The sequence below is a fragment of the Callorhinus ursinus genome, unplaced genomic scaffold, assembly GCF_003265705.2.
Source record: "Callorhinus ursinus isolate GAN/ISIS: 27379988/994484 unplaced genomic scaffold, GSC_fseal_2.0 scaffold12, whole genome shotgun sequence".
NCBI lineage: Eukaryota > Metazoa > Chordata > Mammalia > Carnivora > Otariidae > Callorhinus > Callorhinus ursinus.
Window position 1 is genome coordinate 3387050 of NW_027397074.1, and position 12202 is coordinate 3399251.

At 40.9% G+C, this 12202-nt stretch overlaps 2 protein-coding genes across 3 annotated transcripts in view; one reads left to right on the forward strand and one right to left on the reverse strand.

The window, feature by feature from the left end:
• On the forward strand, positions 1-9165 carry EFCAB10 (EF-hand calcium binding domain 10). Its single transcript, XM_025872738.2, has 4 exons — positions 1-153; positions 7282-7446; positions 7560-7647; positions 9069-9165. Exons 1-4 carry the CDS (start codon positions 45-47, stop codon positions 9103-9105), a joined length of 399 nt encoding a protein of 132 aa, XP_025728523.1. The 5' UTR covers positions 1-44; the 3' UTR covers positions 9106-9165.
• RINT1 (RAD50 interactor 1) overlaps positions 9089-12202 on the reverse strand; it is a 27023-nt gene continuing 23909 nt past the window's right edge. For both annotated transcript variants that reach the window (XM_025872737.2, XM_025872735.2), the window contains exons 13-15: positions 10544-10724; positions 10351-10469; positions 9089-9440 (exon numbers count right to left, since the gene is read on the reverse strand). In XM_025872737.2, the coding sequence (XP_025728522.1) occupies positions 9251-9440; positions 10351-10469; positions 10544-10724 (490 nt within the window). In that variant the 3' untranslated portion in view covers positions 9089-9250. The remainder of the gene's footprint in view (positions 9441-10350; positions 10470-10543; positions 10725-12202) is intronic.

The window sequence follows — 12202 nt, forward strand, 5'->3', positions numbered from 1 at the left end:
CCGCGCCGCCGCCCGGTCGCTTAGCAACGCCCCCACGCGGAACAATGCAGGCGGGCGGCAACAGGGAGCTGGAGGCCAAGAATTACCTGGAAAAACATCAGATTATGGAGTTGCTGAACTATCTCACCAGCGCCCTGCTCTTTTCCCGGCCAGGTAAGGGTCTGGCCTAGAACTCGGCTTTCGGTCCCACCCGCCTCCCCGCCCGGACGGGAATTCCCGGTACAGCCGTCCCTGCACGCCCGCGCCGCCGGCCCGCTCTGCTCCCCGGTAACCCCCCTCCACAGCACCCTCGCCCCCGCCTCTCGGCTGCCTGAGCCCTTCTGCCAACCCGCGCCGTGGCCCTCAAACGAGTACTTCTTGAACGGCCTCTTTGTGTCTCCCACTGGCCAGGGGCGCGGGACTCACGCAGGGGGAGGCTCGTGGCGGGTGGGAGAGAGGCTCGGGGGAGGGTCGTCCTTAGGACTAGGGGAGCGTGGGCGAGGGCCAGCACTTCAGTGTCCTCTTCTGGAAAATGGGGATAACAGTACCGAGCTTATGGACACGTCGGGAAGATTAAATGAGTAATACGTAAATTAACCCTATGCGGGGCAACCACCATTCATTTTGATTTTTTATAAAAGGATACGTATGGGGTTTAAAAATCAAAAAGCACTCCAAGGCTTATAGTAAAAAACAGCATGTCCCTCCCTGTCCCAGATTCCTACTCTACAGAATGATTCCCAACTCCTTTAGCTATTTACCTTGATATTTCTAAATCACAGACTTGCACTGCTACTTACTAATGTTCCCCCAACCCCCCAGGTTTAGATTTAGCTTCATACCACGTAAGAGGAAACTTCGAGCGCGCACACACACTCACACCTGTCCCCACTCATCCCCACCTTCCCAATAAGGTTAGAATTCAGTTTTGGTGTGACCAGTAGTCAGAATTTACATTACTATTAGGCAAATATCCACAGCTAATCCATATAGCATGCTATGATTATATTTCCTTTGCTGATTTCCCTGGAATTAATAATACTACATTTTAAATGTTTACTTAAATTTTCTGTGTCATTACTACTGATTTATCGATATCCTCTTTTTGTCGCAAGCAGAGATCGCCTCTCAGTAGGAAAAGGAGACTCATCCTGTAATCACCACCCCCAGCACATCCCCCGGCTCTTTCTGTCTTACTGCTCCAGGCTGGACCGATGGCCCAGCTGCCCTGCTGTGCTGTGTGGCAATCATTCGGGGGTTTCCCTCTATCTAACCCTAATCCTCTTCACCTCTCTCCTGCGCTCACAGCCTGTTTGTTTTATGGTGCTGGGTCTCCCTCTTTTTTGCTTTCCCCGCTTCTTCTAGAGGAACACATCCTCTAGTGGTTCTCTGAGAGAGTGTGCTTTGTTCGAGCAGTAAATATTTTGAGAACTCACGTATATGAAAGTGTCTCATCCTCCCCTCAAACATGATGATAACTAGGGTAGATACAATTCCCGGTTAGAAAATACTGCTCTCCGAGTTTGGAGGGCGTTGCCCCTTTGTCTTCTAATTATCAATGGGATGCTGTTACCCCCTGTAACGATGTGAACTTTTTTTATAAAAAGATCTTATTTATTTATTTGAGAGAGAGAGGGAGAGTGTATGCGCGCACAACCTGAGCCGGGGGTGGGGGGGCAGAGGGAGAAGCAGACTCCCCGCTGAGCAGTCCTGATGCGGGGACTCCATCCCAGAACCCGAGATCATGACCCAAGCTGAAGGCAGACGCTTAACCGACTGAGCCACCCAGGCGCCCTACAATGTGAACTTCTTGAAACATCTCTACAAACTACAAAGGGGGTGGGGAGGGGCAGGGAAAAGGTGAAGAAATACAGAGGAGAAGCTAAGGAAGGGTTTGGCTGGTGTCCAGGGTACAGGGCAATGCCTCTCCAAGTTCCCTGCCCAGATCCTCTTAATGGCAAAGAAGAGGGGACTTGTACCTTTGGTGTCTGAGACCTTAGCCTGATGCTGCCTGACAAGTTTCTCTGGAGTCACCTGTTTTACCATAAAAATTTACGAGTTTTGTTCTTCTACAGATATATCCATTTCTTACTATAAATGTTTCATACTACTCACCAGAGTATGACTGACTCTCAGGAAGAAGCACTGTCTTCACCTCGCGTCTTTATGAAGCCTCTGGCGTTATGACATGTATCCCAGTTTGAAAAGCTTGGATCGTGAGGGATTTATGGAAAATAAGACTAGATAGTTGGATTGCATTACTACTATTGAGGGAATAGTCCCTCAGCTCCCACGTCCTCAACTCCAAAATTCTAACAGCCCTGAAAACCAACAAATTTTCACAACTCATTTAACAGCAAAATCTAACATAACCTGAAGTCATTCGATAGGAAAATGTGTCACTTCCCAGTGACAATTCTGTGCTAGGGAGGGAGGGAGAATAAATGCTTAGGGGAGGCCTTTAATAAAATTAGACTTTCATTTTTAAAAAGGAGACAGTTGTAACCCAGATGACAGATGCTGCTATGGGAATGGTTAAAGGGGGATAAGATATCTTTGAGAGTTACAGAGGAGGAAGAACTCAGTAGAGACCATCACGGCTGACTAGGTTTGGGGGTTCCAGATACTTCCCATATTTGAGTTAGTAGAGTGTGGAAGAGTCTGCAAATTTTAGGGAACACATTGCCTGGATTCATACTAGCTGTGGGTCTTAGGGAAGTGATGGTTATGAGGAATACCAGGCACATACAGAGTGAGGGCTCAATAATTATTAGCTGCTGTTATTAAGATGTGAACTTGAGGTTTTGTTTCCTTTGAAAAACTGATTGTCATTATCAGCTGACATTTATATAACTTAGGTGGTTAGTAACATTTGGATCTTCCCTTCATGTTTTATTTTTTAATTTTTTTATTGAAGATTTTTTCTAAAGATTTTATTTATTTATTTGAGAGAGAGAATGAGAGAGAGAGTGAGAGAGAGCATGAGAGGGGGGAGGGTCAGAGGGAGAAGCAGACTCCCTGCCGAGCAGGGAGCCCGATGCAGGACTCGATCCCGGGACTCCAGGATCATGACCTGAGCCGAAGGCAGTTGCTTAACCAACTGAGCCACCCAGGCGCCCTAATTTTGTTTTAAAGATTTATTTATTTGAGAGAGAGAGAGAGGGTGCACACTTGAGGGGGGAGGGGAGAGAAAGAATCTCAAGCCAACTCCCAAGTCCAGTGCGGAGCCTGACACAGCACTCGATCCCAGGACCCTGAGATCATGACCTGAGCCAAAACCAAGAGTCGGATGCTCAACCAACTGATCCAGCCAGGCACTCCACTTCATGTTTTAAAAAGTTATATCTTTAGGGGCGGCTGGTTGCCCCAGTCAGTGGAGCATGCAGTTCTTGTTCTCGGGGTTGTGAGTTCAATCCCCATGTTGGGTAGAGAGATTACTTTAAAATAAAATATTTCTGTAAAGTTAATATCTTTTTAAAATTTAATTTATTTTTTGAGAGACAGAGAGCACACAAGCAAGGGAAGCAGCAGAGGGAGAGGGAGAAGCAGTCTCCCCACTGACCAAGGAGCCCGATGTGGGACTCCCATCCCAGGACCCTGGGATCATGACCTGAGCCAAAGGAAGATGCCCAACCAACTGAGCCACCCAGGCGCCCCTCTTTAAAGTTAATATCTTTATTATTTCTGTTGTAAGCATTTTAAAAACATTTTTAGAAGCAGGCAAAGTATGAATTATAGACTTCAGACATAAACATTATAGCATCCCATATAGTCTAAAGGATATACAGTAAAAATCCTTCATCAGAGAAATACACCAAGTTCTATTACGATTATTTACTTGCTCCATCCTTAAAAAGAAAAGTAGTGAATTGAAATTCAAACTTAGCCTTTTTTCTCTTTCTGAATTTGATAAATAGGTCAGAGAGAAGCAACAGAAGACTACATACATGATGTGATTGCCTTTAGTAACCCATTTGTTTCTATAGTCTGTTAAAATTTGTACAGAAAGACACAAGAGAGATCTAGAAACATAATCACAATGTGTGGATGTTATTTGAATAAGTGTTGAAATTTTTTTTTAAGATTTTATTTATTTGAGAGAGAGAATGAGAGATAGCACGAGAGGGAGAAGCAGATTCCGTGCTGAGCAGGGAGCCCGATGCGGGACTCGATCCCAGGACTCCAGGATCATGACCTGAGCTGAAGGCAGTCGCCTAACCAACTGAGCCACCCAGGCGCCCAATAAGTGTTGAAATTTACTTTTTAAATTTTCTTTACTATTTTTTGTAAGATTTTATTTATTTGAGAGAGAGAGAGAGACAGTGCATGAGCAGGGGGAAGGGGCAGAGGGAGAGGGAGAGAAGCAGACTCCCTGCTGAACACGGAGCCAGACGTGGGACTTGATCCCAGGACCCTGAGATCATGACCTGAGCTGAAGTCAGATGCCACCCAGGCGCCCCTACTTTTTTATTTTTAAAAAGTGTTCACAATTCATGAAATTTGTGAGACAGCCTGAGACCGTAAAACTTCTAGAAGAAAACACAGGAAAGAAGCTCCCTGACACGGTCCTGGCAATGATTTTTCAGATATGACACCAAAAGCACAAACAACAAAATAAAAAAATCAACAACTGGGACTACATCAAACTTAAAAGCTTCTGTACCACCAAAGAAAGAATCAACAAAATGAAAAGCCAGCCTATAGAATGGGAGAAAATATTTGCAAACTATATATCAGTTAAGATCTAATATGTATAAAGAACTCCTACAACTCAATAGAAAAAAATCTGATTTAAAAATGGGCAAGGCGGGGTGCTTGGCTGGCTCAGTCAAGAGAGCACGGGACTCTTGATCTTGGGGTCATGAGTTTGAGCCCCATGTTGGGTGTAGAGATTACTAAAAAAAAAAAATAAACTAAAAAAAGTGGGCAGAGGAACTAAATAGACATTTTTCAAAGAAGATATACAACGGCCTGCGGGTACATTAAAAGATGTTTAACATCAGGGCGCCTGGGTGGCTCAGTTGGTTGGGCAACTGCCTTCGGCTCAGGTCATGATCTCAGGGTCCTGGGATCGAGCCCCGCGTCGGGCTCCCTGCTCGGCGGGAAGCCTGCTTCTCCCTCTCCCACTCCCCCGCTTGTGTTCCCTCTCTCACTGTGTCTCTCTCTGTCAAATAAATAAATAAAATCTTTAAAAAAAATAAAAGATGTTTAACATCACTAATCATCAGGGAAATGCAAATCAAAACCAAAATGAGATACCACCCACATGTGTTAGAATGGCTAGTATCAAAGAGGCAAAGATAACAAGTAAGAATGTGGAGATAAAGGAACCCTTGTGCGCTGTTGGTGGGAATGTAAATTGGTGCACCCGCTGTGGAAAACAGTATGGAGTTTCCTCAAAAAAATAAAATAAAATCAGAACTACCGTATGCCCAAGCAATTCCACTTCTGGGTATATATCCAAAGGAAATGAAAACAGGATCTGAGAGAGAGATCTGCACTCTCATGTTTATTGCTGCATAATTAATGATAGCCAAGATATGGAAACAGCCTAAGTGTCTGTCTACAGATGAATGAATAATGAAGATGTGGTATATTTATACAATGGAATATTATTCAGCCATGAGAAAGAAGGAAATCCCGCCATTTGCAACATGGATGCCCCTTGAGGATATGCTAAGTGAGCTAAGTGAGAGAAAGACAAATACTGCATGGTATCACTTATATGGGGAATCTAAAAAAGCCAGTTGTAAAAACAGAGTAGAATGGTGAGTGGTGGGGGAGTGGGAGAGCTGTTGTTTAAGGGTATGTACCTGCAACTTGTAGGTCAGTCTTGGAAATCGAATGCACGGCATAGTGCTTACAGAAGGTATTACTGTACAATAAACATTATAACCTTGCTGAGAGACTAGATCTTAATTATTCCTGCCCCAAAAAAGAAATAATTATGTGATGTGATAAAGGTGTAGCTAATACTACAGTGACAGTCATATTGCAAACTATAAATGTATCAAATCAACAGGTTATGTAATTACATGTATCACACAATGCTACATGTCAGTTATATCTCAAAAGAAGTCCTTATCTTTTAGAGATACATGCTCAAATATTTATTAATGAAATATTGTCACTGTAACTGACTTCAAAATGATACAGGAAGAGGGGACCTGGATGAGATGATGGTGAAATGAGACTGGCCACAAATTGGTTAAAGTTGGTTGATGGGTTCATTATACTTTCCTACTTTTATATATTTATGAAATTCTCAAGAAAAAGTCTTTTTTTTAAGATTTTATTTATTTATTTGACAGAGAGAGAGCACAAGCAGGAGGAGCAGCAGGGAGTGGGAGAGGGAGAAGCAGGCTCCCCACTGAGCAGGGAGCCCGATGTGGGGCTCGATCCCAGGACCCCGGGATCATGACCTGAGCCGAAGGCAGACACTTAACCGACTGAGCCACCCAGGCACCCCATCAAGAAAAGTTTTTAAAAGAAATATATAATCACAGTGTGTGTGTCTGTCTGTGTCTGTGTGTAGTGAGGGGCAGTCATCATCTAAGCTGCTCCATCTTCTTTTGGCTTCTTTTCATCATAACTGACCTGCATTATTTCTGGAAAGTGGATTGATCTTCTTTTTTCATCTTCCATGTTGCTTAAATGAAAGACATCCTACTTATGCAAAATACTGCCTTTATGTTAGAAGTGAACATTCATGCCTCCTAATTGGAAGACTATATTACTCTAAGAGTCTCTCTTTTTTTAAGATTTTATTTATTTATTTGAGAGAGAGAGACAGAGAGACAGATTGGGAGAGAGAGCAAGAGTTCGGACAAAAGGGAAAAGCAGGCTCCCCGCCAAGCAGGGAGCCCGATGAGGGGCTCGATCCCAGGACCCCGGGATCATGACCTGAGCCGAAGGCATACGATTAACCAACTGAGCCACGCAGGTGCCCCTGAGAGTCTCTGTTTTTATTTATATTTATATTTTATCCCTTTTAGCTGGCTACCTTCTTCCATGCATCATGTTGTGCTTTTTTTGTTTTTTTTTTTTTTTGGTTTTCGATGCTTGTTTGTGAATTAGAATCACCTGAGGAGCTTTTTTCAAAAATGCTCAGGTTCCAAATCTGGGGTAGAGTGCTTTATATATGTAATTGTCTGATGTCTTGTTTTTCTTGTAAGCAAGGTCTATGACCCCAGTGCCTAGTACAGTACTTTGAACAGTTATTTAATAATTGTTAAATGATTGCTTCCATTTGTGATATATCTTAATTTTATATCAGAAAGAACTGAAACTATTCTTTTACAGAAAAGCCAAGAGAGTATTTAATATCTCTATTGGAACAACTGAGAATTGCCAAAACAACAGGCGTGGCTTTTCCTTTCTTTATGGATCACTCTAACATTGTGTCTATGTTTGAGATGATGGACACTTCAAATAAAGGCACTATATCATTTGTGCAGTACAAAGAAGGTCAGTATCCTCTACCCACTGAACTAACAGTTTGTGCTCATTTCTTAACTTTCCCTAGTTGAAAATAATGCTCACTTCGTAAATTTTCCCTTCTTCTCATTCTGATTTTACAGGCCTAAAAACCCTGGGTCTGTTGAATGAAGATGAAGTTTTAAAAGATGATGGACATGTAATAACTTTGGAAAAATTCAGATCTGAAGTGTAAGTTTATTTTTACATGTCTGATATTTAAAACAGAAGTTCCTACCTTTTGACAGAAACATTTCATTCCCTTGAAACTTTTAGCTATCTAGAAAGCAAGGAATGACAGTCAAGTCTGGAATTAGGAAGTTCCTGGGGCAGATTAATTCTTTTCTCAATGGGAAAGCCCAGCAGTTCTCAAAGAATGTGGGAGAGAAGCTCCAGTCTGCTAGAACTAACAGAAAAGCTTTGTTCCCAATACACTAGTTGGAAAATCTCTCAATAAAATACGGAGCAATAGAAGTTCTCTCAGAGTATTTCCTCAAAGTTATTTATCACCAAGCAAATGTTTATTGGTAGTATAGGTTGTGAGCGCCTGGCTGGCTCAGTCAGTGGAGAATGAGACTTTTGATCTCAGGGTCATGAGTTCAAGCCCCACGTTGGGCACAGAGTTTACTTCAGAGCTTACTTAAAAAAAAACCAAAAACAAGACAGTATAGGTTGCATGACAGCCCAACAATTTTAGATTTGAGGTATTACAGTTTGAAAAGTACTAACTAAATGCAAAGTCAGGAAAAAAAAAAGGAATAAAATTTGACAGTTGTAGAAGGCTTCTAACCAATGGAACTCAATTCCTTTATTTTGTTCTCTGAGTATTTATTAATTAAGAAATCATTATGTAACAGAGGCCAGAGCCAGGGAAAAGTCGGAAGAAAAAAAAGTTAAAGATTTCCATCTCATTCTCACTTACATAAATATTAAACAAAAACTGTTTAGCTTCCATCCCTACCCCAGGGGAAAGACAGACACAGCGCTTTGGCCTGAAATGTGTCCTCCAAACGGAAAGGCTGCCTACTGTCATATGGAATGGAACTAGGAAGGGCATTCATTCATTCATTCATTCATTCATAAAGATTTCTTTATGAGAGCGAGAGTGAGTAGTGCACACAAGAGTTGGGGGGCAGAAAAGAGAGCGAGAATCTCCAGCAGACTCTCCACCGACCATGGAGGCCAGTGCATGGGGCTTGATCCCACAACCCTGAGATCATGACCTAAGCTGAAACCTAGAGTCTGACACTCACCCAACTGAGCCACCTAGGCGCTCCTAGGAAGGATTTTAAATGTAAGGACAGTTGTGGAAAATGAGAGCAATTCTGTTTTAGTCACCATCTCATATGTTTTCTTACAGGAAATAGAGTGAATTTCCAAACAGGAACTTCAATTATAAACATGCATTTTAAATTGACGTTTTAAAAATTTATTTGCTACGTTTGATTATCTATAATAGTCTCCCTTAATTAGCAAAGGAAATTGAAAATTCGTTGTAATTTATTATCTCTGCTCTTGTATCTTATTCAACAGACCTACTTAGCATTTGTATTTGTAAATGAAATTACTCTGAGTTTTCCTGGCTTCTGAGTTTTCTGTTTTTGGTTTCTTAGGAAGAAGAGGACTGAGAAAATATGGTCAGCATTTTAATAACACCCTAAGTCCAAGATAATAAATGGTTCTATAAAGTTTTCAATTGTCCAGTTTCATTAATTCAGAATGTCATCATATAACTTGAAATCCAATTGGCTTCCTCTTTGTTAAAAACAAAAACTCCAAAACAAAAAATGATGCATTATTTTCCAGTGTTAGGCCAGTTTGTCCTCAAATTAAGTAGAATCTCAACATCTTGTTGAGCCAATTTGTAAATTCCAACTTCATTTAATGCCTCTGTGGCAGGCTTCCCTGAAGCAGACTGGAGGACATCTTTCAGAAGTAGGGCAGAACCAACGTTCAGGTTCAAAACAATACAGGCTTCTTTTACACTGTTTAAAAAAAAAAGGTAGGCGGGAAATGAGATATCCATTATCTGTATCATCCACATTATTCCACAATATTTTCAAAACTAAACAGCTTCCCTGCACTGTCCATATGCCCTCTGTAAAAAGTATTGATGGATTTATTTGGCTCTTTTAACACATTAGGACTATGTATTTGTACAGTGTTTATATTTAATAGATTACTATAATGTAACAGGACCATTGTTTTCAATATGTTTTCTATTACTTCCCAAAATATAATAATGATACTAACACAATAGCCTATTAAATGTAGCTAAGACTTTAGCTAGATTAGAATATGGAAAGAGAAACAAAAAAAAAGAATCAGATAACTTAATAAAATGAGCAAAAATAAATCTTTCATTTTATAACTTTAAAAGGAATACTTTATAATCTCAAATTCCCCCCAATAATTTAAATTTTAAATCAATTTCTAAAAATACTCCTAAGACTTATTTGTACATACATTTATAGTTATGCTTAGAACCAAAATTAATACTAAATATTTAGGAAAACAAATTTTCTTCAGGCCTGGCTTACTATTAGGAACTAAGCATATTTTTAATTTCTTCTACTTCTTGAATGTGGCAGAACTGCACTTGTTCGCATTTTCTCTCTCCAAGAACAGGCAAAATGCAAAATTTTGCATTTTGCAAAATTAAACCAAATGCAAGCAACAAAAAGCCCAACACGTAATTTAGATCCATTTCTGATAAATTTGGGGAATCATGAAACACATCTTAGATTATCTGGGCACACAGCGCATGTTTTTAAATTTCAGTTGATGCTCTATTTATCCTACCAAACATCACTGGAACCGGAGAGTTGTTAGAAAAAAAAAAAGGAATCAACCTCGTCTAAATGCTTAGTAGTCACTGTTAAATATTGAGCTTACTGTTTAAAATAATTTTCTGGTCTCTTGCAATAGTGGGAGAACAAGGGGAACAGATTCCGAGTCATATCAAACTGCAACTGAGCCGCTCCTCCTTCATTGAAGTGATTAGCAAGAATGATCTGAAACAAAGAGCAGTTCCTGTAACGGTCGCCTTGATCCTCAAAGCCCTGACGTGCGGCCTACTCTTACTTACTTCTTGGTAGATGTATACATCCAGCTTCTCCACAAGCATTTGCCAGAAAATTTTAAACAAGGAGAAGCAGAGCTGCTGCTCCAGCTGAAGGGAGCGGTCTCTGAGTGTGAGCAGGAGTGGGCACGCCGAGCTGGACAGGGACATCACAGCTTGCTCGGCCTGCGACGGCAAGGACAACCACCTGCAAGACACAAGAGCAGCGCGGCCTGTGGCACGTTAAGTGTGACTAAAAGATTTTCAAAAAAAATAAATAAATTAAAATTAAAATTAAAAAAAATAAAAGATTTTCAAAACGTGGTGTTTTTAAAGGTTTAACAGATCCTTTCAAATTCGGGGAAGTTCACTTTGGATAAGAAACAATGTACCGCCCAGCATGAAAAGCTGTCTCAGAAAATAAATATATTTCGGGCGCCTGGGTGGCTCAGTTGGTTAAGCAATTGCCTTCGGCTCAGGTCATGATCCTGGAGTCCCGGGATCGAGTCCCGCATCGGGCTCCCTGCTCAGCGGGGAGTCTGCTTCTCCCTCTGACCTTCTTCCCTCTTGTGCTCTCTCATTCTCTCTCTCTCAAATAAATAAATAAAATCTTTAAAAAAAAATAAAAAATAAATAAAAGATTTTCAAAACGTGGTGTTTTTAAAGGTTTAACAGATTCTTTCAAATTCGGGGAAGTTCACTTTGGATAAGAAACGATGTACCACCCAGCATGAAAAGCTGTCTCAGAAAATAAATATATTTGGGGCGCCTGGGTGGCTCAGTCATGAAGCATCTGCCTTCGGCTCAGGTCATGATCCCAGGGTCCTGGGATCGAGCCCCGCATCGGGCTCCCTGCTCGGCGGGGAGCCTGCTTCTCCCTCCCCCACTCCCCCTGCTTGTGTTCCCTCTCTCGCTGTCTCTCTCTGTCAAATAAATAAAATCTTAAAAAAAAAAAAAAGTCAGACACAACTGACTAAGCCACCCTGGCACCCCTGCCCTTTTTTAATTAGACTATTTGTTTTTTGGGTGTTGAGTTTTAGAAGTTCTTTATGTATTTTGGATATATAACTTCTCCCATTCTGTAGGTTGCCTTTTAGTTTTCCTGTTTCCTTCGCTGTATGGAAGCTTTTTATTTTGATGAAGTCCCAATAGCTTATTTTTTGCTTTTGTTTCCCTTGCCTCAGGGGACCCATCTAGAAAAATGTTGCTATGGTTTTCTTGTAGGATTTTTATGATTTCAGGTCTCATATTTAGGTCTTTAATCTATTTTGAATTTATTTTTGTGTATGGTGTAAGAAAGTGGTCCAGTTTATTCTTTTGCATGTTGCTGACCAGTTTTCCCAACACCATTTGTTGAGGAGACTGTCTTTTTCCCATTTTTCTTTCCTGCTTTGTGGAAGATTAATTGACCATATAATCATGGATTTATTTCTGGATTTTCTATTCTGTTCTATGATCTAGGTGTCTATTTTTGTGTCACTACTGTACTGTTTTGATGTCTACAGCTTTGTAATGTAATTTGAGGTCTGGGATCATGATGCTTCCAGCTATGCTTTTTATTTTTTTTTCCAAGATTGCTTTGGCTATTTGAAGTCTTTTGTGGTTCCATACAAATTTTAGGATTGTTTGTTCTAGCTCTGTGAAAAATGCTGTTGGTATTTTGATAGGGATTGCATTAAATGTGTA